General features: G+C 40.2%; 1 protein-coding gene across 1 annotated transcript in view; it reads left to right on the forward strand.

The window, feature by feature from the left end:
- Window positions 1-1,839: 1,839 nt before the first annotated feature.
- LOC128698779 (NADH-ubiquinone oxidoreductase 75 kDa subunit, mitochondrial) overlaps window positions 1,840-25,730 on the forward strand; it is a gene marked incomplete at its 5' end in the record, with an annotated part of 30,295 nt that continues 6,404 nt past the window's right edge. The window contains 8 exons of the mRNA XM_070081717.1: window positions 1,840-1,998; window positions 3,119-3,262; window positions 12,411-12,545; window positions 12,827-13,016; window positions 15,300-15,379; window positions 16,491-16,709; window positions 17,002-17,169; window positions 18,065-18,274. Of these exons, the coding sequence (XP_069937818.1) occupies window positions 1,840-1,998; window positions 3,119-3,262; window positions 12,411-12,545; window positions 12,827-13,016; window positions 15,300-15,379; window positions 16,491-16,709; window positions 17,002-17,169; window positions 18,065-18,274 (1,305 nt within the window). The remainder of the gene's footprint in view (window positions 1,999-3,118; window positions 3,263-12,410; window positions 12,546-12,826; window positions 13,017-15,299; window positions 15,380-16,490; window positions 16,710-17,001; window positions 17,170-18,064; window positions 18,275-25,730) is intronic.

Here is a 25,730-nt window from a genome sequence, read left to right on the forward strand (position 1 = left end):
TTTATTTTTTTATTTTTTTTTTTATTTTATTATAAATTTGAGCACACATACAGAGGTACAAAAAAATACAGATAAGAGCAGCATGCCAAAGCCACTTATACTATGCATAGCATTACGGGCTGGCTTAAAATTAACTTAAGATTAACTAAGCAATGATGAAGTCAGTGATAAAACATTAATGTAAACAGATTACTATAAAGCACAAGTGAGTATTACAAAGACAGGTCATATGGTTGCATTCAGTCATATGAAGGATTCTGTTAGGTAGTGTATTTAAAAAATAATAAAGTTAGATTCGGTTTTAGGTTTAACATTTATGTGATATAATTGTGAGAAACATTTAAGATATACAATTTATAAGGTTCAGTTATTCAGTATTTATTTGGTTTTGGGTGAGTAAGTGATCTTTGAGTAGAGACTTGAATTTATAAACAGGTAGTGTTTCTTTTATATTTACAGGTAATGAATTCCAGATTTTAGGGCCTTTTATGTGCATTGAGTTTTTGCATAGTGTGAGATGAACACGAGGAACATCAAAGAGTGATCTGTGCCTCGTGTTATGGTCATGTGTTCTGTTGAGGTTGGCAAGGAGATGTTTGAGGGGAGGGTTAATATCAGAGTTAAGTGTTCTATGTATGTAATAGGTGCAGTAATAAGTATGGATGTTTTGTATGGTGAGTAGGTTTAGTGTATTGAATATTGGTGGAGTGTGCTGCCTGTAGTGAGAATTTGTTATCATTCTAACTGCAGCCTTTTGTTGGGTAATTAGTGGTCTGAGATGGTTAATTGTTGTTGAGCCCCATGCACAAATTCCGTAGGTGAGATAGGGGTAAATAAGAGAGTGATATAGGGCCAGGAGGGCTGACTGTGGAACATAGTACCGTATCTTCGATAGTATGCCTACGGTCTTGGAAATTTTCTTAGAAATTTGTTGTATATGTGTATGAAATTTGAGTCTATTATCAAGGTGGATTCCTAAGAATTTTCCCTCTGTTAGCTTTGTGATAGGTGATCCGTTTATCATTATGTTAAGAGGGACATCTGTAGCTCTGTTACCAAACTGAATGAAGTAGGTTTTGTCAATGTTTAGTGTAAGTTTGTTAGTCCTCATCCAGGTAGATATTTTCTGTAATTCGGTATTTACAGTATTGGCTAGTGTGACTGGGCTCGGGTGAGAGAAGACGTATGTAGTGTCATCTGCAAATAGTGTGGGTTTGAGTAATTGCGAAGCATTTGGAAGGTCATTTATGTATAGGAGAAAGAGAAGAGGGCCAAGGACACTTCCCTGTGGGACACCAACTGTAATTGGTTGCGCAGAAGAGTTTGCCCCATTTGCGTACACATATTGGCTTCTGTTGCTGAGGTATGACTTGAGGTAGTTGAGGGAGTGCCCTCTTATACCATAGTGTGACAATTTTACGTGGAGCAAGTCATGGTCAACTGTATCAAAAGCTTTACGTAAGTCAATGAAGATCCCCAGTGGGACTTCTTTTTTCTCTATTGCAGTGTATATATGTTCTAGCATGTGTATAATAGCATCATTAGTATTTTTATTAGGCCTGAATCCAAATTGGCAGGGGTTGAGTATGTTTTGGGAGATAAGGTAGGAGTAGATTCGTTTATGAATTAATTTTTCAAAGATTTTTGAGAGAGGGTGTAAGTTGGATATTGGCCTATAGTTATTCAACTCTGTTAATAATGAATGGTTTTAGTCATGGTATTGTGACCTTTTTTTCACAATATCAATGATTACAGTAAGCTTCCTTATGGTAAAAAATTATGTCCAGATGATAGAATTTCAAGTAATCACACTGACCTACTTCTGTGTCTTACTTCCAGCCTGTAGCTGCATGTGCAATGCCAGTGATGAAGGGGTGGCGGATTAAAACAAACAGTGAGATGACGCGTAAGGCTCGTGAGGGTGTGATGGAGTTCTTACTTATCAATCATCCTTTAGATTGCCCCATTTGTGATCAGGGAGGAGAATGTGATCTGCAGGTGAGACAATTTTTTTTTTTTTTAACTACATTGGCCGTCTCCCACCAAGAAACAAAATTTAGTGTATGTTACAAGAATTTTGCACTCAGGCATTGAGTTTATATATTAGGCAGTTAATTAATTTTTCTTCTACTACCCATGATCAAGATGTGGTCTGACTAGAGAGAGCAGTCTGGATATCAGACATACCTGGAGATATTCTGAGGGCCGATGTCCCCGCTGCTTGGTCCATGACCAGGCCTCATGCTTGAGATTCATTTTTCTTTTCTGTGCTCTTCTCTCTCCCACTGATGTACGGTGACTCAAAAATAGAAGAAATACATTGAGCATCATTCAGTCATTTTATTCTGCAGTTAATAACATTGCACTCCAGTGGAATAACAAGTCATAACACATTCTGTAATATTGCTGCTGTTATATTTCATTAGTTAATGCCAAACCTGGTAGATAATTTTCAAAAAAATTATTTTTGCAAAGGAAGATTTTAATTAAAGATTTAAACCAATTTCTAAAATAGAGATTTATATTGCATGGCTTCATATGAAGGCTTTCAATATGAGTTTTCAATTTCAGTGTTCAAAAAAATTCTTTTGAATTTATACTTAAAATATAGAGTATATTTTATCAGTGGAATGTTTTAATATATTCTGTATTGCTTAGAGACTGATTAAATATTGCTTTATCATCATTGTGTTTTTTTTTTTTTAACACGTAGGCTGTCTCCCACCAAGGCAGGGTGTGTTATATAGTATCATAATAGACAAGAGGGTAGAGATATTGTACATATATTTCAGATTGGGTGGGGAAGTTGCAGTTCAATGAGTCATTTGAACTGTGATGTCCATGTACTTCCTGCAAGACTGGTATTGAGCAAATGAAAGTGAATGTCTCACGAAATCGTAATGACACGATTGCAAACAAACTATACTCTCTGACCGCAGGATCAAACCCCACCCGTGGTATGGTTTGATAGTGAATGTGTTTTCTTAGTGTCACCCTGCCTTGGTGAGGCACAACTGATGTTACTAAAGAGAATCCAAATTTTCTGTCTGTTGACTGGATCATGAGGCTGAATGGAAACCGGAGGGGTTTTATTACTTAATTTTTTAAATCTTAACAGGATCAGTCGATGACCTTTGGTTCTGATAGGACTCGCTTCTTGGACACAAAGCGAGCTGTTCAGGACAAGAACATTGGTCCCCTCGTTAAGACCATCATGACAAGATGTATTCACTGTACACGCTGTGTTCGCTTTGCAACAGAGGTGAGAGTCCTTTCTAGGGTCATAAAATAACTTCCATTACAACTTTCGTCAAGAAAGGTGTAGGTTCAATCCCTGGAATTAAAAAAAATATTTGATGTACTGGAGAATTTTATGACTAATGTGTCTATGCATAGTGTATAGTATTTGTGATTGTTGATCATTGCTTCCATGATTTAAAGTTGAAATTTAAAAAAAAAATGTAAATGTAGTTAATTGGTTCAGTATATGGTTAGGTGAGAAATACATTGAAAAGTCACATATCTAGAATGTTGATAATGTTACAGGAACATGAATTATAGACTAATCTAATAGTAAATCATTATAACAGCAGTTCTGGAGCTAATAAATGGTATATTAGTAATTGGTTTATTAAGTTAATGACTGTTCTTATTTATGTTTTGAATGATTAAACATTCATTCTTTATGTACAATCATTTGTGATATATATTATTATGACTTACTGTTTGTACTCTCATACAAACAGTAAGCTGGAATGTCGTAAATCAGAGCTGTAGTACTGTGCTTCAACTAATAATTTATGTACTAATGAAATTAACAATACTGTGTTCACTAGAGAGAATTCATTCAATTTATGAACTCTATTTGTGATTACCATACATACAGTAGTCCCCCCTATCTGTAGGGATATGTTCCAAGACCTACATGGATGCCCGAAACCACGGATAGTAGCTAACCCTATACATGTATATAAGTTGTTTTTCATTCTTTTCTTTCAACGTACCAGCCGTATCCCACCGAGGCGGGGTGGCCCAAAAGGAAAAACGAAAGTTTCTCCTTTTACATTTAGTAATATATACTGGAGAAGGGGTTACTAGCACCTTGCTCCCGGCATTTTAGTCGCCTCTTACAACACGCATGGCTTATGGGGGAAGAATTCTGTTCCACTTCCCCATGGGGGTAAGAGGAAATAAACAAGAACAAGAACTAGAAAGAAAATAGAAGAAAACTCATAGGGGTGTGTATATATATGCTTGTACTTGTTTGTGTAGTGTGACCTAAATGTAAGTAGAAGTAGCAAGACATACCTGAAATCTTGCATGTTTATGAGACAGACAAAAGACACCAGCAATCCTACCATCATGTAAAACAATTACAGGCTTTCGTTTTACACTCACTTGGCAGGACGGTAGTACCTCCCTGGGTGGTTGCTGTCTACCAACCTACTACCTAGTTGTTTTTCATTCACATACATAATTATGATAGTTTAATTGATAAATTATGCACAATAAGTCGTTAATTAGCACTTTTTTACTGATGGAAAGAATTTCACAGCTTCTCTTAGGTTTTGAAGAACTGCTGTCATCATTACTTTTGTGCTTTGGGGCCATTATGAAGCAAAATTAAGGGTTATTTCTGGGCCATGGTAACGATTCTAAAAGTTTAGAGATCTCCAGTGAATACTAGAAAGGACTGCCCTTCTAGCATCCAGCCTGTTACTGGGTTTTCGTAACAAGTAGTCAGTATCCTTGTCCAATTATCCATTGAATTCAGTATGGTTCAATAGTTCTTTAGGATTACAACTGGTAGGCTACTAACTAGAGAAATTAAAATTTAATAAATTTATTAAGTAGTAAGTTGTCTAGAGGTATATTATCAAATTAAATTAATTACAGCAATCAAAATAAAATCAATCTCTCGAGTTCAATATTATTGTGCTGAAAGCACATATCACATTTATAATTCTTAAGTACCGTCAGGTACATTAACATTTAATAAGATATTACAAATATGTACAAGTAAGTGTGTATGCGTGTAAGTGCTCTTAAGTAGTTAGCTATGTCTCAAGACTCGAATAAGACTTAAACAAGTGACTGACAAAGTCCTCAAATAAACTAACTTCTTGACCGACTGGCAACCCGAACAGTCTGCTTGAACAACAAAGAATGCTAAGCCCAATAGCAATGCAATATCAAGCGACTGCGACACAGAATCAGGAACTGGGAAATAATATAACGACACTAAGTAGGGACCATCAGCAGATCCTCCACAAAAGTTACAAAACTCCCATAATACTGAATCTACGTTCAGCATAGGAAAAACTGTGACTGTGACAATACACAGGAACCAGTACAAAATTAGGTCAGAAGCTATAGCTAAGGACCTGAGATACTCAGAGTGTCTATGTGACACACAACCTCAGTACAACGTCGAAAATCACTAAGTCTTTACAATGTTCTGTGAACAAAGTTCTACAGAACTAACAAGAATAATGAGACAGACAATCTGTCCAACCAGCAAGCGAGTCTCCAGCAGACTCAGACAGACAATGTCCAACCAGCAAGCGAGTCTCTAGCAGACTCAGACAGACAAGCTGTGTCCAACTGTCAGACAGACAGCAAGCGAGTCTCCAGCAGACTCAGCAGACTGACTACTTCAGCTGTCCAACCAGAGGTCCAGCAGGACACACCCCCCCCCTCGATCACGTGATAGCTACGTGGACAACTGCAGCTCAGAAGCCGGCAGTATAACGAGCGACAAGCGATAATTACAGTAGTTTGACAATCAAGCCTAACTGAGCACATTTTATATACATCCTAACAACATAAGCTAAATAACAATATAACAGTCAAATAATAATATAAAGTCATACATTTACGATTTAGCTATTATCGCAAATATAAGCAATATAAAATTAAATGAAAAGATAATATACATTACATATATACATAATAATCATTGTAACCCATTCAGGGGTTGCAACACCCCCCCCAACACGACAGAGGGTCGCACTAGGAGTTGCATTGTCTTTCACATTATTTCTGATTACTCATATCAATATTATTATCAATATAAAATTTGATCAGTCTCTTGTGCCAAGCACCTCTACAATTTCACAGCGTCCGTCACTAGGATATGCCCCTAGGTACTAGGGCAGTACACAGTATCGTATATCTTCATACTCGTGGTTATGTACATCAGTGTAGAGACAGGATAGCGCTGACAAGGAGGGCACGTTGAGGCTCGATCATAGTAGAAGAGACTGCATTCCACTCTTAAGTAGTGGTTGTGGAATGCTAGGCAGTATGAACATCTGAGTATGAAACAGCTTAAGGTGTGTAGTGAGGGGGGGGGTCTGCGGCAGGACAGTGTTGCGTCACGCAGTACATCACCCGCACCACACTACTCACTCAACACTCAGCTTGTCTCCTCCTCACACAACATTACTGTGAATATATAAATATAATAATTAGACATGACATGAGTATATATAGTTAATATGGGCTGGAGGGATTAAGTTACTTTACTGAATTTGACATAGCAAGTAACAAAAGGTATTTGGGCATTAAAATTACGTTAATTTAATGTATCTGATAATTATTAAGGACGAGACAGAGCGTCAGCAATTACATTACAATGACCACTTATGTGTTTTATACTAATAGAATAAGGTTGGATTCTGAGGGCCCACCTCATGATCGTAGCATTTTTACTTTTCATAGTATTTATGTAGGTGAGTGGATTGTGGTCAGAAAAAACGTTAATTTTAAATGGGGAAGTGCCCAAATACACGTCAAAATATTCCAAGGACACCACAAGAGCTAGAGCCTCTTTCTCAATAGTGGCATAATTTTTCTGGTGTCGTTTAAGCTTAGATGAATAGTAACATATAGGATGGAGAATATCAGTGGATGTTGACTGTTGGAGCAGCACAGCACCCACTGCATAGCCACTCGCATCTATATGTAAAAAGATGGAAAGATTGAAATTAGGACTCTTCAACACAGGAGCAGAGGAAAGCAAGCGCTTCAACCTTTTGAACGAGTCTGAACAATCTCTAGTCCAGGTGAACTGAACTTTGCTACTAGAGCTCATAGTGAGAGGTGTAGGTGGAGGTGTGTGTGCTGGCTTGCCTGTCACTTGACACACGTGGCAACGTCGCACATGATCAGCTACTGTTTCCTTCATCTTTGGCCAAGTAAAATGTTTTGCCAGTTTACCGAGTGTCTTCTTGACACCCAAATGTCCTCCTATGGGACTATTGTGAGCAAAATCAATGGCTTGTTCACGAAATGTAACTGGTAACACTACTAGATTCTTGACTGTGGTGGAAACACTATCAGCTGACAACTTACATGTATTTTTCTCCATCAGTACACCGTTACTATAATAGTAACAATTATCGAGATCCTTTGCTTCACTCTCAGTAACTGCTATATCTCTCAGTCTTTCCAGTGACTGATCAACAAACTGATCCTTGATTAAATCATCATGAGTTAGAAATTTAACGTCAGTTGTGTCCTGACTAGGTTGATGACCGGGGGGAGTCAGTGTTAATGATCCTGGGCGCAGAGCGTCACTAAACAACATATTCAACCCCAAATCATTGTCATCCACTAACTCAACAGGAGACAAGGATGGTTGTTGTATCTTTGACATAGCTCTAGTAATTGCGCTGAGAGGAAATAAAATAGGTTTCTCTCTACAAGCTTCAATGGCATAATTATCATCAGTGTTATTATCAATCACAAGTGGTTCTTTACATATACCAGCATGAAGGATATCGTTCCCTATCAACAAGTCCACTGACCTGATGGGAAATACACCACTGGATATACCCACTGAAATATAACCAGTATAATAGCTTGTTTCAATATAAACTTTGTGCAGAGGCACTTTTATAACAGCCCCTCCATAGGCTTCTAACAATACATCTATCTTGCAATAGGTATCGTCAGTTATGGGCAGTACATCTTCTCTTAATAACGTGAGATAACTGCCAGTGTCTCTGAAAGAAATTATCTCAGTTAGATGTGATTCGTCAAATCCTACTTTATCTCTCGAAAAGTAAGGACTCATCGCTGAACGAATCTTTTCGTCAGATACACTTTCTGACGCTAGTCATCTATCCTGAGTAACATTATCTAAAACAGTAGGATAAGAGGAATTGCTAGGCTTTTGGTGCCTTTGTTGCTCGGAAGAGGATACGACTTGAGTGGGGGCGCCAGCCGCACGACTGTTTCTCGTATCTCTTTCTAACTTATAGCAATACTCTCTAGTATGTCCTTTTCTGTTACAATAGGTACATTTAACTTTCTTCTTCTCGATACCAGATTTCTGTCTAGCCACAGAGACAGATTCAGGATTGTGAGTTTTCCTGGTAAAGGTACGAGAAGTTACAGTAGCAGGTACATCAGGCCGGCAATGAGCAGCTGATTTAGGTTGCCAACTTCTAGGACAATTTTTAGTTACCTTGTTTCTTTGTGTTTTAGTACGTACAAGTTTGTGAGAAATTTCGTAATTGTCTGCTAATGCTGCAGTTTCCAGAATATCTGAGGTAGTATGATCGATCAGATATTCTTGTATGTCAGCAGACATACAGTTGTTAAACTCTTCGTGTAGTAACAACTGAACAAGGCTGTCGTAGTTGTTACACTTAGCAGCTCTAGACCATCTCTCAAATGCAACTTTTTTCTCACGAGCAAACTCTACACAAGTTTGATCTTGTCGTCGTTGTAACGTACGAAATGCTCTTTGATAACTTACAGGTAACAAGTTATATGTCTCTAGAATAGTTTGTTTGACAGCGTCATAACTAATGTACTTAGCAAATGGCAAAGCTGCAGTACAGGTTTGAGCTCTTCCCGTCAAAGCAGTATGAAGCAATGTTGCCCAGTGCTTACGTGGCCAGTTCATAGCACGAGCCTGGTTCTCAAACACATCAAAATATGTGTCTAAGTCACTTTCAAAAAACTTAGGAACCATAGATGCAGCTTTCTGCACATTAAATGTGTCCTGTGATCTATCAGTCTGTTGTCTTAACAGACGAACATTTTCTCTTTGGAAATCTTCTTCGTTCAATCTCCTCTGTGCCTCTATTTGTGCAGTCTGCAACATAATGAGGCGTTCAAACCTCTCAAACTGTTCCTGAGAGATAGGACCAGTGGGTAATGGAGGAGTAGGGAAATTAACATGGTCTGGACGGTCCTTAGGTCGGACACTTGGTCCAGCCGTCTCTAGAGAGTCTAGATCTGGTCTAGGATAAGTAAATACAGGTGTATCATACACTGTACTAGTATTAGGCTGTGTCATACTAACAGCTATACTCTGTACTATAGTGTCAGTGAGGCGGGAAGGTGTGAGCGAGAACTGAGCTACACTAGGCTCAGACACTAGGCTCACTTCTGCTCTAGTTGCTCTTTCTTCAACTTCAAATAGAGTCATACTTCCTAATTGTGACACTAGACTTTCTGAATCTGAATCATAATCAGACATCTCTGTATGAGCAGGAAACAATATATCTTTAATTAATGCTCTGACAGTTTCTGCGGTGTAATTCCTGTTATACGTCACACCGAGATATTTGGCTACTTGCCAACACGTCTGAAGTTTTAATGTACTTAACTCAGACAAAGTCAGAGTATCAATTAACTGTTTCACTTTGGCATACATCACGAAAATAATTGTACTACGAGAGAGTGATTATGGGAAACTATAATCCTAATAGGAATTTTAGTGTTGGTTGTCTTAGAGCTAGAACTCATAAACAGTATTTCCATCTCCTTGGATCAAGAGACTCAGTCAGGTACATACATCCACCTGGTATGTTGTACAAGACTAAACTCAAAGTCTTCAGATTAGGAAAGTACTCAAAGTGTTTGATCATAGATGTACTAGTATGTCAAACTGGACAATTTCTCCAACACCTTGGATCAAGAGATCCCGGACAGGCCCCCATTTGTTACAAAAAACGCGATTCTAAAAGCTTAGAGATCTCCAGTGAATACTAGAAAGGACTGCCCTTCTAGCATCCAGCCTGTTACTGGGTTTTCGTAACAAGTAGTCAGTATCCTTGTCCAATTATCCATTAAAATTCAGTATGGTTCAATAGTGCTTTAGGATTACAACTGGTAGGCTACTAACTAGAGAAATTAAAATTTAATAAATTTATTAAGTAGTAAGTTGTCTAGAGGTATATTATCAAATTAAATTAATCATAGCAATCAAAATAAAATCAATCTCTCGAGTTCAATATTATTGTGCTGAAAGCACATATCACATTTATAATTCTTAAGTACCGTCAGGTACATTAACATTTAATAAGATATTACAAATATGTACAAGTAAGTGTGTGTATGCGTGTAAGTGCTCTTAAGTAGTTAGCTATGTCTCAAGACTCGAATAAGACTTAAACAAGTGACTGACAAAGTCCTCAAATAAACTAACTTCTTGACCGACTGGCAACCCGAACAGTCTGCTTGAACAACAAAGAATGCTAAGCCCAATAGCAATGCAATATCAAGCGACTGCGACACAGAATCAGGAACTGGGAAATAATATAACGACACTAAGTAGGGACCATCAGCAGATCCTCCACAAAAGTTACAAAACTCCCATAATACTGAATCTATGTTCAGCATAGGAAAAACGCGACTGTGACAATACACAGAAACCAGTACAAAATTAGGTCAGAAGCTATAGCTAAGGACCTGAGATACTCAGAGTGTCTATGTGACACACAACCTCAGTACAACGTCGAAAATCACTAAGTCTTTACAATGTTCTGTGAACAAAGTTCTACAGAACTAACAAGAATAATGAGACAGACAATCTGTCCAACCAGCAAGCGAGTCTAGACTCAGCAGACTGAAAACTTCACGAGAGGTGAGGACACCCCCCCCCTCGATCACGTGATAGCTACGTGGACAACTGCAGCTCAGAAGCCGGCAGTATAACGAGCGACAAGCGATAATTACAGTAGTTTGACAATCAAGACTAACTGAGCACATTTTATATACATCCTAACAACATAAGCTAAATAACAATATAAGTCAAATAATAATATAAAGTCATACATTTACGATTTAGCTATTATCGCAAATATAAGCAATATAAAATTAAATGAAAAGGTAATATACATTACATATATACATAATAATCATTGTAACCCATTCAGGGGTTGCAACACAAACACCCAAAAATATTAACAAAAAATACATTTTTTAAAGATTAACTGTAGTTTTACATACATAAAACAATGAGAACTAAATAAAATGACTATTGAAATGGATAAATGAACATTTAACATCACATTTACCTATATTGAAGATTCTTGTTGGCATATAGAAGACAGGGAGGAGGAGAGAGGAAGGACTGATTATTGTTTGGAAGGGGAATCCCCCTCCATGAGGACTTCGGGTATCAAGTCGCTATCCAGAGTCACATCCCTTCTTTGTCTTTTACTGGCCCTAGAACCAGCTGGAGAGTCACTGCACCCCTGTCACACAAAAAAAACTGTCCAGAGAGGTCTGTTTCTTGCGTCTCTTCAAGATTTGCCTGAAGTGGGACAAGGTTTTGTCACTAAACATGTTGCAGATATGGCTTGTTTCAGCTTGGCCATGGTGACATTTCTCCACAAAACTTTGCATCTCACTCCACTTTGAACAAATGTCCTTAATCGCTGAAGAAGGCACCAAGGGACAAGGTTTTGTCTCTGAAGATGTTGCAGATATGGCTTGTTTCAGCTTGTTTAGGGTGATATTTCTCCATAAAACTTTGCACCTCCCTAGGAACTGTCTTTGGGCCCATGGTGGCTTATGTCGCAGTTGCACTCAATAAACAACAACAAAAAACAATGGATTATAACAAATTGCTTGGATGAATGCGTGGAGTGTTGCTCACTCACCGAGAGACACAGCCAGACTGACTCACACATGCAGCGTGGCGGGTAAACATGTCCAATACAGCTGATTTCCGAATTTCCGGTTGAAATCCAGGATAGAATTTCAGCCAGAAAAGCGACCGAAATCTGATTTGGCTGATATCCGGGGTCTTGCTGTATATTAATATTTTTTGTTTATATTTTTTTCCTCATTTGCTGTGTTCTACTCTAATGATATTCATTCATTTACTCAAGTTTGCTCCTTTTTTTTTTATTATTAAAATCTGTGTTTTCGAGCATCTGCAGACATTTTAGCTTATTCCAAAAATTTATTACAATAATGTGCATGAGTATTTTAGATTTGTGTAATTTTAGAAATTATATGAATTTTGTTTTTGCTGTGCCAACAAATAAATCAGTCAGTATGAGAAAAATTCATAAGTTTTGTAAAAGTCTAATATCTAAACACATTTGGAGGGTGTGTTGATGTGTATCAATTAGTTAACTATTAAATCATGTTTTTTCCAGCCATATGCCTTCACTGCACGTCCATGGGAAATTCGGCGCACGGACTCCATTGATGTGATGGATGCCGTTGGGTCGAACATTGTTGTTAACCATCGCACAGGAGAAGTGCTGAGAATTCTGCCTCAAGTAAATGAGGTAATATTATGCTTATTGATATCTGAGATGATCATGACACAAATAACCCACACATTGGAGAATGAAACTTATGAAGACGTTTCGATCTGACTTCTGTCCAAGTCTGACCGGAACGTTGTCATAAAGTCTCTCCTATATGCGGGTTATTTGTGTATTTTTTCCAGTCATGGTATTGTGCCTTTGTGTTCTGAGATGATCATTGAATATACATGGTGTACTAAAGGTACTTAGAATATATAGTTCTAGGATTATATAAATGTAACAAACTTGTTCATAAACAGGAGATCAATGAAGAGTGGCTCTCCGATAAATCCCGCTTTGCCTATGATGGCTTGAAGCGTCAACGCTTGTTGTATCCAATGGTAAAGGATTCATCTGGCGAGCTGCGTTCTTGCGAGTGGGAGGACGCCCTTATTGTGGCGGCTAAGGCCTTAAAATCCGCTGATGGTTCTGTTGCTGCGATTGCTGGAGGTGAGGCTGTCATGAAGTTAGTTGAGATCATTTGGGTCAAGTGTTTCAAGATCTATTTTGGAATCTCTCACTCCCTAACAGATCTCCTTAGCACACAGGTGTTACCGACCTGTGCAAGTGCCGAAGTTCATACCTGGAGTTCGTGCTTGAAGCCTCTTACATGCCAGTTGAATTATTTTTTTTTTTTTTTTTTTATTATCACACTGGCCGATTCCCACCAAGGCAGGGTGGCCCGAAAAAGAAAAACTTTCACCATCATTCACTCCATCACTGTCTTGCCAGAAGGGTGCTTTACACTACAGTTTTTAAACTGCAACATTAACACCCCTCCTTCAGAGTGCAGGCACTGTACTTCCCATCTCCAGGACTCAAGTCCGGCCTGCCGGTTTCCCTGAATCCCTTCATAAATGTTACTTTGCTCACACTCCAACAGCACGTCAAGTATTAAAAACCATTTGTCTCCATTCACTCCTATCAAACACGCTCACGCATGCCTGCTGGAAGTCCAAGCCCCTCGCACACAAAACCTCCTTTACCCCCTCCCTCCAACCCTTCCTAGGCCGACCCCTACCCCGCCTTCCTTCCACTACAGACTGATACACTCTTGAAGTTATTCTGTTTCGCTCCATTCTCTCTACATGTCCGAACCACCTCAACAACCCTTCCTCAGCCCTCTGGACAACAGTTTTGGTAATCCCGCACCTCCTCCTAACTTCCAAACTACGAATTCTCTGCATTATATTCACACCACACATTGCCCTCAGACATGACATCTCCACTGCCTCCAGCCTTCTCCTCGCTGCAACATTCATCACCCATGCTTCACACCCATATAAGAGCGTTGGTAAAACTATACTCTCATACATTCCCCTCTTTGCCTCCAAGGACAAAGTTCTCTGTCTCCACAGACTCCTAAGTGCACCACTCACTCTTTTTCCCTCATCAATTCTATGATTCACCTCATCTTTCATAGACCCATCCGCTGACACGTCCACTCCCAAATATCTGAATACGTTCACCTCCTCCATCCTCTCTCCCTCCAATCTGATATTCAATCTTTCATCACCTAATCTTTTTGTTATCCTCATAACCTTACTCTTTCCTGTATTCACCTTTAATTTTCTTCTTTTGCACACCCTACCAAATTCATCCACCAATCTCTGCAGCTTCTCTTCAGAATCTCCCAAGAGCACAGTGTCATCAGCAAAGAGCAGCTGTGACAACTCCCACCCTGTGTGTGATTCTTTATCTTTTAACTCCACGCCTCTTGCCAAGACCCTCGCATTTACTTCTCTTACAACCCCATCTATAAATATATTAAACAACCACGGTGACATCACACATCCTTGTCTAAGGCCTACTTTTACTGGGAAAAAATTTCCCTCTTTTCTACATACTCTAACTTGAGCCTCACTATCCTCGTAAAAACTCTTCACTGCTTTCAGTAACCTACCTCCTACACCATACACTTGCAACATCTGCCACATTGCCCCCCTATCCACCCTGTCATACGCCTTTTCCAAATCCATAAATGCCACAAAGACCTCTTTAGCCTTATCTAAATACTGTTCACTTATATGTTTCACTGTAAACACCTGGTCCACACACCCCCTACCTTTCCTAAAGCCTCCTTGTTCATCTGCTATCCTATTCTCCGTCTTACTCTTAATTCTTTCAATTATAACTCTACCATACACTTTACCAGGTACACTCAACAGACTTATCCCCCTATAATTTTTGCACTCTCTTTTATCCCCTTTGCCTTTATACAAAGGAACTATGCATGCTCTCTGTCAATCCCTAGGTACCTTACCCTCTTCCATACATTTATTAAATAATTGCACCAACCACTCCAAAACTATATCCCCACCTGCTTTTAACATTTCTATCTTTATCCCATCAATCCCGGCTGCCTTACCCCCTTTCATTTTACCTACTGCCTCACGAACTTCCCCCACACTCACAACTGGCTCTTCCTCACTCCTACAAGATGTTATTCCTCTCTCTTTTATGTGCAGATTATTTGTGTATCGTTCCAGTCACGGTATTGTGCCTTTTTTTGTTATTTATTGTTACAATACCAAAGTTTTTGCTGCCACCAGTTCTCAATTTAAAACCAATACTGGTACCATCAAAATTAGCCAAGACCCACCAATACCTTGGCACACCCCTATTATAAACCCATACGTATTAATCTAGCACTTCCTAATGAATAAAATAATAATCCATAACCTTCATATTAAATCACTGATATAACAGTAATGAATTCATTTTTTCCTAAAGGGCTGGTTGACGCAGAGTCTCTAGTTGCACTGAAAGATCTTGTCAACAAGCTCGGTGGGGAATCTACCTGTACTGAGGAGGTAAGTGTTGCTTCTGTCTAATACAATAATTTTTAGTTTTAACACACTAGCCATCTTTTGCTAAGGTAGAGTGACCAAAAAAAAAAAAAAACTCCATTTTTCATCCTTCATTCAATGTGTCTTGCCAGAAGTGCATAGACATCATTTTGCAATTGACTTTTTGAACTTAAACTTCACCCCTCTTCCAGAGTGCAGGCACTGCTCTTCCCACATCCAAGACTCACATCCGGCTAATTGGTTTCCCTAAAACCTTGGGAGATAAGTCTTTTCAAGTTTATGGAATACATGGATCATGTGACTGTATAGGGGAGTGTGAAGACAGTAGAAGTGTGGGTGACCTAAACGTGTGAACAACGGTAAAGGTGAAGTTTGGAGTTAGCTGAGGAAAAGGGGTTTTGACAAGTTTGCCCTTGGTCCTGTAACTCTATGATGTATGTGATGGCCCTGTAGCTGTATGATGATGTATGTGGTGGCCCTGTAGCTGTATGATGATGGTCTATGTGGTTTCCCTGTAGGTGTATGTGGTAGCCCTGCAACTATAGGATGGTGTGTGGTGGCCCTGTAGCTGTATAATGATGGTGTATGCAGTGAAGGTTAAAGTTGGTGCTAATGTTCACTGGCCAGACTATGTCTATCCAGCAGTTGTTGGGATGCAGTTAACCATCATCAACATAGTCACCACTGCCTATGTTCTTCTGAGGATGGACCATTAACTTATGTTGATTGGTTAGGGTGCTAATTAGTTATTGTACTGGTACCATTTTGTTCATGAGGTTAATGTGAATTCAAATTTTGGAAACCAGTTAGGTGGACTTGAGCCCTGGAGGTGAGAAGTACAGTGCCTGCATTCTGAAGGAGGGGTGGAGATTTGTTGCAGTTTTTGTACTGTAATAGGCATGCCTCTGGCAAGACAGTGATGGAGTAAACGATGCTGAGAGTGTTTCTTTTTCTTGTCACCTTGCCTCGGCGGGAAACGGCTGATATGTTAATAAAAAAATTTTTAAATAATATCAGACTGGGGTAGATGTAAGCATTGTAGATGATGATGGAGAATAACTGGCTCCTAATATTTGTTTTAATTTTCTACACTAAATTCACATTGTCATTGCAGATCTTCCCTGATGCTGGAACTGGCACTGACCTTCGTTCTTCATACTTGCTCAACACAAAAATTGTTGGCGTTGAGGAAGCTGATTTGATTGTGTTCATTGGTACCAATCCTCGATATGAAGCTCCGCTATTCAATGCACGTGTTCGCAAAGCATGGATGTACAATGAATTAAATGCTGCCATAATTGGACCAAAAGTGGATCTTACTTACGATTGCGAGGTGAGGTGTTTTAATGTTGCTCTTTGTGTGGAAATGTGTAGGGGGTTCAGAAAGACAGTGTTAAACAAACTACTATGCAAAAAAATCTCTCTAAAAATATCATCCCATGTTTACTCTTTTTGTGAAGTAATGATATTGACAGTGTAAAAAACAACAACAGTGGGCCTCCTAAATAGGGGAACCTATGTAAACCCTGTTGTATGAATATATAACTACTGTATGCTGTATAGAACTACTGTATAATGCATATTTTACAAATAGCAGTAATAATTTTTTAACATCTGTATTTCAGCACTTGGGAGACGATCCCTCTATTATTGGAAAACTTCTGAATGGCTCACACCCATTCTCACAACGTCTTAACACTGCCAAACGACCAATGATTGTAGTTGGGACTTCCCTCTTGGCTCGCCCCGATGGAGGTGTATTGTACAGTCAGCTTCTGCAACTGTCCCAGAAAGTAAGCTAAAGTTAAGTCATTGTTTTACATCAGATTTCCACATACAGGCTTTCCCTCAATTTATGAATTTTTTGCTTATGAAAATTTGCTATTATACGATGCATCATTTCTGCTAATAAGTCCGTATGTGTGATGTGAACTCACCAAATGCAATCAGTTCATTTTATACATTGATGATGATTATTATGTGGCAGTGTTAATAGACTGAGGAGGGGTTGTTGATGTGGTTTCAACATTTAGAGAGGATGGAACATATTAGGATGACTTTGGAGAATATATAAATCTATAGTGGAGGGAAGGTGAGATAAAGGTTAGGTAAAAGAACACAAGTGCAACTAATGTGACATTTTATTGTGGCAATGTTTTGCTCTCCAGGAGCTTTATCAAGCCATTACAAACAATACATGGACACACAGGGTATATATAGACTTAGACTGAGGTGTAATACTAGTGGCGGTAGTAGTAGCAGTAGTAGTAATATTAGAGTTGTAGTAGTAATACAGTGTGGCAGAGCAATCAGCTTGCACATGAGTAAAAGGTTATAAAAGCAGTTACTTGGGTAGCATAAAAATAGGTTAGACAAATGAAGGGATAAAGGTTGTCCTAGGAAAGGTTGGAGGGAAGGGGTAAAGGAGGTTTTGTGTGCAAGGGGCTTAGACCTCCAGTGAGCGTGTATGAACATATTAGATAGAAGTGAGTGGAGGCAAATGTTTTATGACTTAGCATACTGTTGGAGTGTGAACATGGTAACATTTATGAAGGGATTCAGGAAAACTGGTTAGCCAGACTTAAGTCCTGGAGGAGGAAGCCCATTCTTTACAGAATTATTTCCCCCTCCTATTAGTCTGCTCAATTGAGGGTTTAGTTTGCTCATTTCTGTTTTGTTTTTCTGCAGCTGCGCAGTGGCTGTGAAGGTGGAGCCGAATGGCGTGTGTTAAATGTGCTGCAGAGGGTGGCCTCACAGGTGGCCGCTCTTGACCTGGGCTACACTCCAGGTGTGACAGACATCTGTAACCATCCCCCGAAAGTGTTGTATCTTCTGGGTGCTGATGAAGGAGCCATTACCCGGGACCAGCTTCCAAAGGACATGCTTGTTATCTATCAGGTTCTGTGTGGATTCTTTTACTTGTAGTAGTAGGTTGGTAGACAGCAACCACCCAGGGAGGTACTACCGTCCTGCCAAGTGAGTGTAAAACGAAAGCCTGTGATTGTTTTACATGATGGTAGGATTGCTGATGTCTTTTGTCTGTCTCATAAATATGCAAGATTACAGGCATGTCTTGCTACTTCTACTTACACATAGGTCACACTACACATACATGTACACATTTATTTATACACACTCATCTGAGTTTTCTTTGATTTTATCTTAATAGTTCTTGGTCTTATTAATTTTCCTTTTATATCCATGGGGAAGTGGAATAAGAATCTTTCCTCCGTAAGCCATGCGTGTTGTACAGTGGTCCCTCGATAATCGTTCAGCTCGATAGTCGTCCTTTTCGGAAATAGTTGCATTATTTCGTCCAAACATTGGCTCACAAATGGTCTGTTGACTCGCTAATCGTCTTTCATCACGGACGCGTACTCACGGCTCGGCCTCCCTTCCCAGCCAGTGTGCCATGGTTTACCAGTGAGCGACGGTCCCCTCACTTGTTCATACGAAATATTTCATAATATTCCATTCATTTTAGTGCTTGCAAGTGCTAAATAAGCTACCATGGCTCCAAAGAAAGCTCCTAGTGCCAAGCCTTTGGTAAAGAAGGTGAGAAATACGATTGAATTTAAGAAAAACATCATTGAACAATATGAAAGTGGCGTACGTGTGGCCGAACTGGCCAGGATGTATAACAAATCCCGTACAACCATATCTTCCATCGTGGCCAAGAAAAAGGAAATCAAGGAAGCTGTTGTTGCAAAGGGGGTAAATATGCTGACAAAAATGAGATCACCAGTACTCGAAGATGTTGAGAAGTTATTATTGGTGTGGATAAACGAGAAACAATTAGCAGGAGATAGTCTTATGACGTCGATTATTTGTGAAAAGGCTAGGCAGTTGCATGACGATCTGGTAAAGAAATTGCCTGCAACGAGTACTGATATTTGTGAATTTAAGGCCAGCAAAGGTTGGTTTGAGAGATTTAAGAACCGTAGTGGCATACACAGTGTGATAAGGCATGGTGAGGCTGCCAGTTCGGACAAAATTGCAGCTACAAAATTCGTAAGTGAATTCAAGGAGTACATAGAGGCTGAAGGACTGAAACCTGAACAAGTGTTCAATTGTGATGAAACAGGCCTCTTTTGGAAGAAAATGCCAAAGAGGACCTACATTACTCAGGAGGAAAAGGGACTGCCAGGACACAAGCCTATGAAAGACAGGCTGACGCTCATGTTCTGTGCTAATGCTAGTGGGGATTTCAAAGTGAAGCCGTTACTAGTGTACCATTCTGAAAATCCCAGAGTGTTCAGGAAAAACAATGTTATGAAGAGTAAATTGTGTGTGTTTTGGAGATCTAATAATAAGGCATGGGTCACGAGGGAAATTTTCGTCGAGTGGTTCAATGAAGTGTTTGGCCCTAGTGTGAAGAATTACCTCCTGGAAAAGAAATTGGATCTCAAGTGCCTCCTAGTAATGGACAATGCACCTGCTCATCCTCCAAACTTGGATGACCTAATTCTGCAGGAGTTTGGGTTCATCACAGTAAAGTTCTTGCCCCCGAATACCACTCCTCTCCTCCAGCCCATGGACCAGCAGGTCATTTCAAACTTTAAAAAACTCTACACCAAAGCAATGTTTCAAAGGTGCTTTAATGTGACCTCAGACACTCACTTGACCCTAAGAGATTTTTGGAAAGAACACTTCAGTATCCTCCATTGCATAAGCCTTATAGGTAAGGCTTGGGAGGGAGTGACTACCAGGACTTTGAACTCTGCTTGGAGAAAATTGTGGCCAGATTGTGTCCACAAGAGGGATTTTGAAGGGTTTGTGGCTGACCCTGATGAGCCTATGTCAGTTGTGAACTCTATTGTGGCATTGGGGAGTTCCATGGGGTTGGATGTGAGTTTGGAGGATGTGGAAGAGTTGGTGGAGGACCACAACGAAGAGCTAACCACTGAGGAGCTGCAAGAGCTTCAGCAGGAACAGCAACAGATTGCAGCTCAGAATCTTGCTGCAGAGGAGGAGGAAGAGAGATGGAAGAAGGTGCCTTCTTCAGAAATTAAGGAGATTTTTGAAATGTGGGGTAGGATGGAAAGATTTATGGAGAAACATCACCCTGAGAAGGATGTTGCAAGCCATATCGGCAACTTGTACAGTGACAGAGTCTTGGCCCATTTTAGGGAAGTTTTAAAGAGACGCCAGAAACAGAGCTCTCTGGACACTTTTTTTGCGAGACAGGACTCCAGTGACTCTCAAGCTGGTCCTAGTGGCATTAAGAAACAGGGAAGAGAAGTAACCCTAGAAAAGGACTTGGTACCTGATGGGTGCAGGAGGAAAGACGAGTGATTGGTGGAATGATGAAGTAAAGGGTGTGATAAAAGAGAAAAAGGTAGCTTATGAGAGGTTTTTACAAAGCAGAAGTCTTATTAGAAGAGCAGAGTATATGGATAGTAAAAGGTAAAGAGAGTGGTGAGAGAGTGCAAAAGGAGAGCAGATGATAAAATGGGAGAGGCACTGAAAAAAATTGGAGTGAGATAAATATGTTAAGAAAGCCTAGGGAAAGAATGGATTTGTCAGATAAAAACAGAGTAGTGGAGTTAGTGGATGGGGAGCTAGAGGTATTGGGTAGATGTCGGGAATATTTTGAGGAACTTTTAAATGTTGTTGAAGAAAGGGAGGCGGTAATTTCATGCACTGGCCAGGGAGGTATAACATCTTTTAGGAGTGAAGAAGAGCAGGATGTGAGTGTGGGGGAGGTGCGTGAGGCATTACGTAGAATGAAAGGGGGTAAAGCAGCTGGAACTGATGGGATCATGACAGAAATGTTAAAAGCAGGGGGGGATATATTGTTGGAGTGGTTGGTATTTTTGTTTAATAAATGTATGAAAGAGGGGAAGGTACCTAGGGATTGGCAGAGAGCATGTATAGTTCCTTTATATAAAGGGAAGGGGGACAAGAGAGATTGTAAAAATTATAGGGGAATAAGTTTACTGACTACACCAGGAAAAGTGTACGGTAAGGTTATTATTGAAAGAATTAGAGGTAAGACAGAGTAAGATTTTGGATGAGCAAGGAGGCTTTAGAGTGGGTAGGGGATGTGTAGATCGTATTTACATTGAAGCATATATGTGAACAGTATTTAGATAAAAGTAGGGAAGTTTTCATTGCATTTATGGATTTAGAAAAGGCATATGATAGAGTGGATAGGGGAGCAATGTGGCAGATGTTGCAAGTATATGGAATAGGTAGTAAGTTACTAAATGCTGTAAAGAGTTTTTATGAGGATAGTGAGGCTCAGGTTAGGGTGTGTAGAAGAGAGGGAGACTACTTCCCGGTAAAAGTAGGTCTTAGACAGGGATGTGTAATGTCACCATGGTTGTTTAATATATTTATAGATGGGGTTGTAAAAGAAGTAAATGCTAGGGTGTTGGGGAGAGGGGTGGGATTAAATTATGGGGAATCAAATACAAAATGGGAGTTGACACAGTTACTTTTTGCTGATGATACTGTGCTTATGGGAGATTCTAAAGAAAAGTTGCAAAGGTTAGTGGATGAGTTTGGGAGGGTGTGTAAAGGTAGAAAGTTGAAAGTGAACATAGATAAGAGTAAGGTGATGAGGGTATCAAATGACTTAGATAAAGAAAAATGGATATCACATTGGAAAGAGGAAGTATGGAAGAAGTGAATGTTTTCAGATATTTGGGAGTTGACTTGTCAGCAGATGGGTTTATGAAGGATGAGGTTAACCATAGAATTGATGAAGAAAAAAAGGTGAGTGGTGTGTTGAGGTATCTGTGGAGACAAAACATGCTATCTATGGAGGCAAAGAAGGGAATGTATGAGAGTATAGTGGTACCAACATTCTTATATGGGTGTGAAGCTTGGGTTGTAAATGCTGCAGCAAGGAGGCAGCTGGAGGCAGTGGAGATGTCCTGTCTAAGGGCAATGTATGGTGTAAATATTATGCAGAGAATTCGTAGAGTAGAAATTAGAAGATGTGGAGTTACTAAAAGTATTAGAGGGCTGAAGAGGGATTGTTGAGGTTTGGTCATTTTGAGAAAATGGAACAAAGAAGAATGACTTGGAGAGTGTATAAATCTGTAGGGGAAGGAAGGTGGCGTAGGGGTCGTCCCTAAAAAGGTAGGAGGGAGAAGGTTTAAGGTGGTTTTGTAGGTGAGGGGCTTGGATTTCCAGCAGGCATGCGTGAGCGTGTTAGATAGGAGTGAATGGAGACAAATGGTTTATGGGACCTGACGAGCTGTTGGAGTGTGAGCAGGGTGCCTGCCGGTTTCCCTGAACCCCTTCATAAATGTTACTTTGCTCACACTCCAACAGCACGTCAAGTATTAAAAACCATTTGTCTCCATTCACTCCTATCAAACACGCTCACGCATGCCTGCTGGAAGTCCAAGCCCCTCGCACACAAAACCTCCTTTACCCCCTCCCTCCAACCTTTCCTAGGCCGACCCCTACCCCGCCTTCCTTCCACTACAGACTGATACACTCTTGAAGTCATTCTGTTTCGCTCCATTCTCTCTACATGTCCGAACCACCTCAACAACCCTTCCTCAGCCCTCTGGACAACAGTTTTGGTAATCCCGCACCTCCTCCTAACTTCCAAACTACGAATTCTCTGCATTATATTCACACCACACATTGCCCTCAGACATGACATCTCCACTGCCTCCAGCCTTCTCCTCGCTGCAACATTCATCACCCATGCTTCACACCCATATAAGAGCGTTGGTAAAACTATACTCTCATACATTCCCCTCTTTGCCTCCAAGGACAAAGTTCTTTGTCTCCACAGACTCCTAAGTGCACCACTCACCCTTTTCCCCTCATCAATTCTATGATTCACCTCATCTTTCATAGACCCATCCGCTGACACGTCCACTCCCAAATATCTGAATACATTCACCTCCTCCATACTCTCTCCCTCCAATCTGATATCCAATCTTTCATCACCTAATCTTTTTGTTATCCTCATAACCTTACTCTTTCCTGTATTCACTTTTAATTTTCTTCTTTTGCACACCCTACCAAATTCATCCACCAATCTCTGCAACTTCTCTTCAGAATCTCCCAAGAGCACAGTGTCATCAGCAAAGAGCAACTGTGACAACTCCCACTTTATGTGTGATTCTTTATCTTTTAACTCCACGCCTCTTGCCAAGACCCTCGCATTTACTTCTCTTACAACCCCATCTATAAATATATTAAACAACCACGGTGACATCACACATCCTTGTCTAAGGCCTACTTTTACTGGGAAATAATTTCCCTCTTTCCTACATACTCTAACTTGAGCCTCACTATCCTCGTAAAAACTCTTCACTGCTTTCAGTAACCTACCTCCTACACCATACACCTGCAACATCTGCCACATTGCCCCCCTATCCACCCTGTCATACGCCTTTTCCAAATCCATAAATGCCACAAAGACCTCTTTAGCCTTATCTAAATACTGTTCACTTATATGTTTCACTGTAAACACCTGGTCCACACACCCCCTACCTTTCCTAAAGCCTCCTTGTTCATCTGCTATCCTATTCTCCGTCTTACTCTTAATTCTTTCAATAATAACTCTACCATACACTTTACCAGGTATACTCAACAGACTTTTTTTTTTTTTTTTTTTATTATCACACCGGCCGATTCCCACCAAGGCAGGGTGGCCCGAAAAAGAAAAACTTTCACCATCATTCACTCCATCACTGTCTTGCCAGAAGGGTGCTTTACACTACAGTTTTTAAACTGCAACATTAACACCCCTCCTTCAGAGTGCAGGCACTGTACTTCCCATCTCCAGGACTCAAGTCCGGCCTGCCGGTTTCCCTGAATCCCTTCATAAATGTTACTTTGCTCACACTCCAACAGCACGTCAAGTATTAAAAACCATTTGTCTCCATTCACTCCTATCAAACACGCTCACGCATGCCTGCTGGAAGTCCAAGCCCCTCGCACACAAAACCTCCTTTACCCCCTCCCTCCAACCCTTCCTAGGCCGACCCCTACCCCGCCTTCCTTCCACTACAGACTGATACACTCTTGAAGTCATTCTGTTTCGCTCCATTCTCTCTACATGTCCGAACCACCTCAACAACCCTTCCTCAGCCCTCTGGACAACAGTTTTGGTAATCCCGCACCTCCTCCTAACTTCCAAACTACGAATTCTCTGCATTATATTCACACCACACATTGCCCTCAGACATGACATCTCCACTGCCTCCAGCCTTCTCCTCGCTGCAACATTCATCACCCACGCTTCACACCCATATAAGAGCGTTGGTAAAACTATACTCTCATACATTCCCCTCTTTGCCTCCAAGGACAAAGTTCTTTGTCTCCACAGACTCCTAAGTGCACCACTCACTCTTTTTCCCTCATCAATTCTATGATTCACCTCATCTTTCATAGACCCATCCGCTGACACGTCCACTCCCAAATATCTGAATACGTTCACCTCCTCCATACTCTCTCCCTCCAATCTGATATTCAATCTTTCATCACCTAATCTTTTTGTTATCCTCATAACCTTACTCTTTCCTGTATTCACCTTTAATTTTCTTCTTTTGCACACCCTACCAAATTCATCCACCAATCTCTGCAACTTCTCTTCAGAATCTCCCAAGAGCACAGTGTCATCAGCAAAGAGCAGCTGTGACAACTCCCACTTTGTGTGTGATTCTTTATCTTTTAACTCCACGCCTCTTGCCAAGACCCTCGCATTTACTTCTCTTACAACCCCATCTATAAATATATTAAACAACCACGGTGACATCACACATCCTTGTCTAAGGCCTACTTTTACTGGGAAAAAATTTCCCTCTTTCCTACATACTCTAACTTGAGCCTCACTATCCTCGTAAAAACTCTTCACTGCTTTCAGTAACCTACCTCCTACACCATACACTTGCAACATCTGCCACATTGCCCCCCTATCCACCCTGTCATACGCCTTTTCCAAATCCATAAATGCCACAAAGACCTCTTTAGCCTTATCTAAATACTGTTCACTTATATGTTTCACTGTAAACACCTGGTCCACACACCCCCTACCTTTCCTAAAGCCTCCTTGTTCATCTGCTATCCTATTCTCCGTCTTACTCTTAATTCTTTCAATTATAACTCTACCATACACTTTACCAGGTACACTCAACAGACTTATCCCCCTATAATTTTTGCACTCTCTTTTATCCCCTTTGCCTTTATACAAAGGAACTATGCATGCTCTCTGCCAATCCCTAGGTACCTTACCCTCTTCCATACATTTATTAAATAATTGCACCAACCACTCCAAAACTATATCCCCACCTGCTTTTAACATTTCTATCTTTATCCCATCAATCCCGGCTGCCTTACCCCCTTTCATTTTACCTACTGCCTCACGAACTTCCCCCAC

This window comes from Cherax quadricarinatus, unplaced genomic scaffold (assembly GCF_038502225.1).
Source record: "Cherax quadricarinatus isolate ZL_2023a unplaced genomic scaffold, ASM3850222v1 Contig3786, whole genome shotgun sequence".
Lineage (NCBI taxonomy): Eukaryota > Metazoa > Arthropoda > Malacostraca > Decapoda > Parastacidae > Cherax > Cherax quadricarinatus.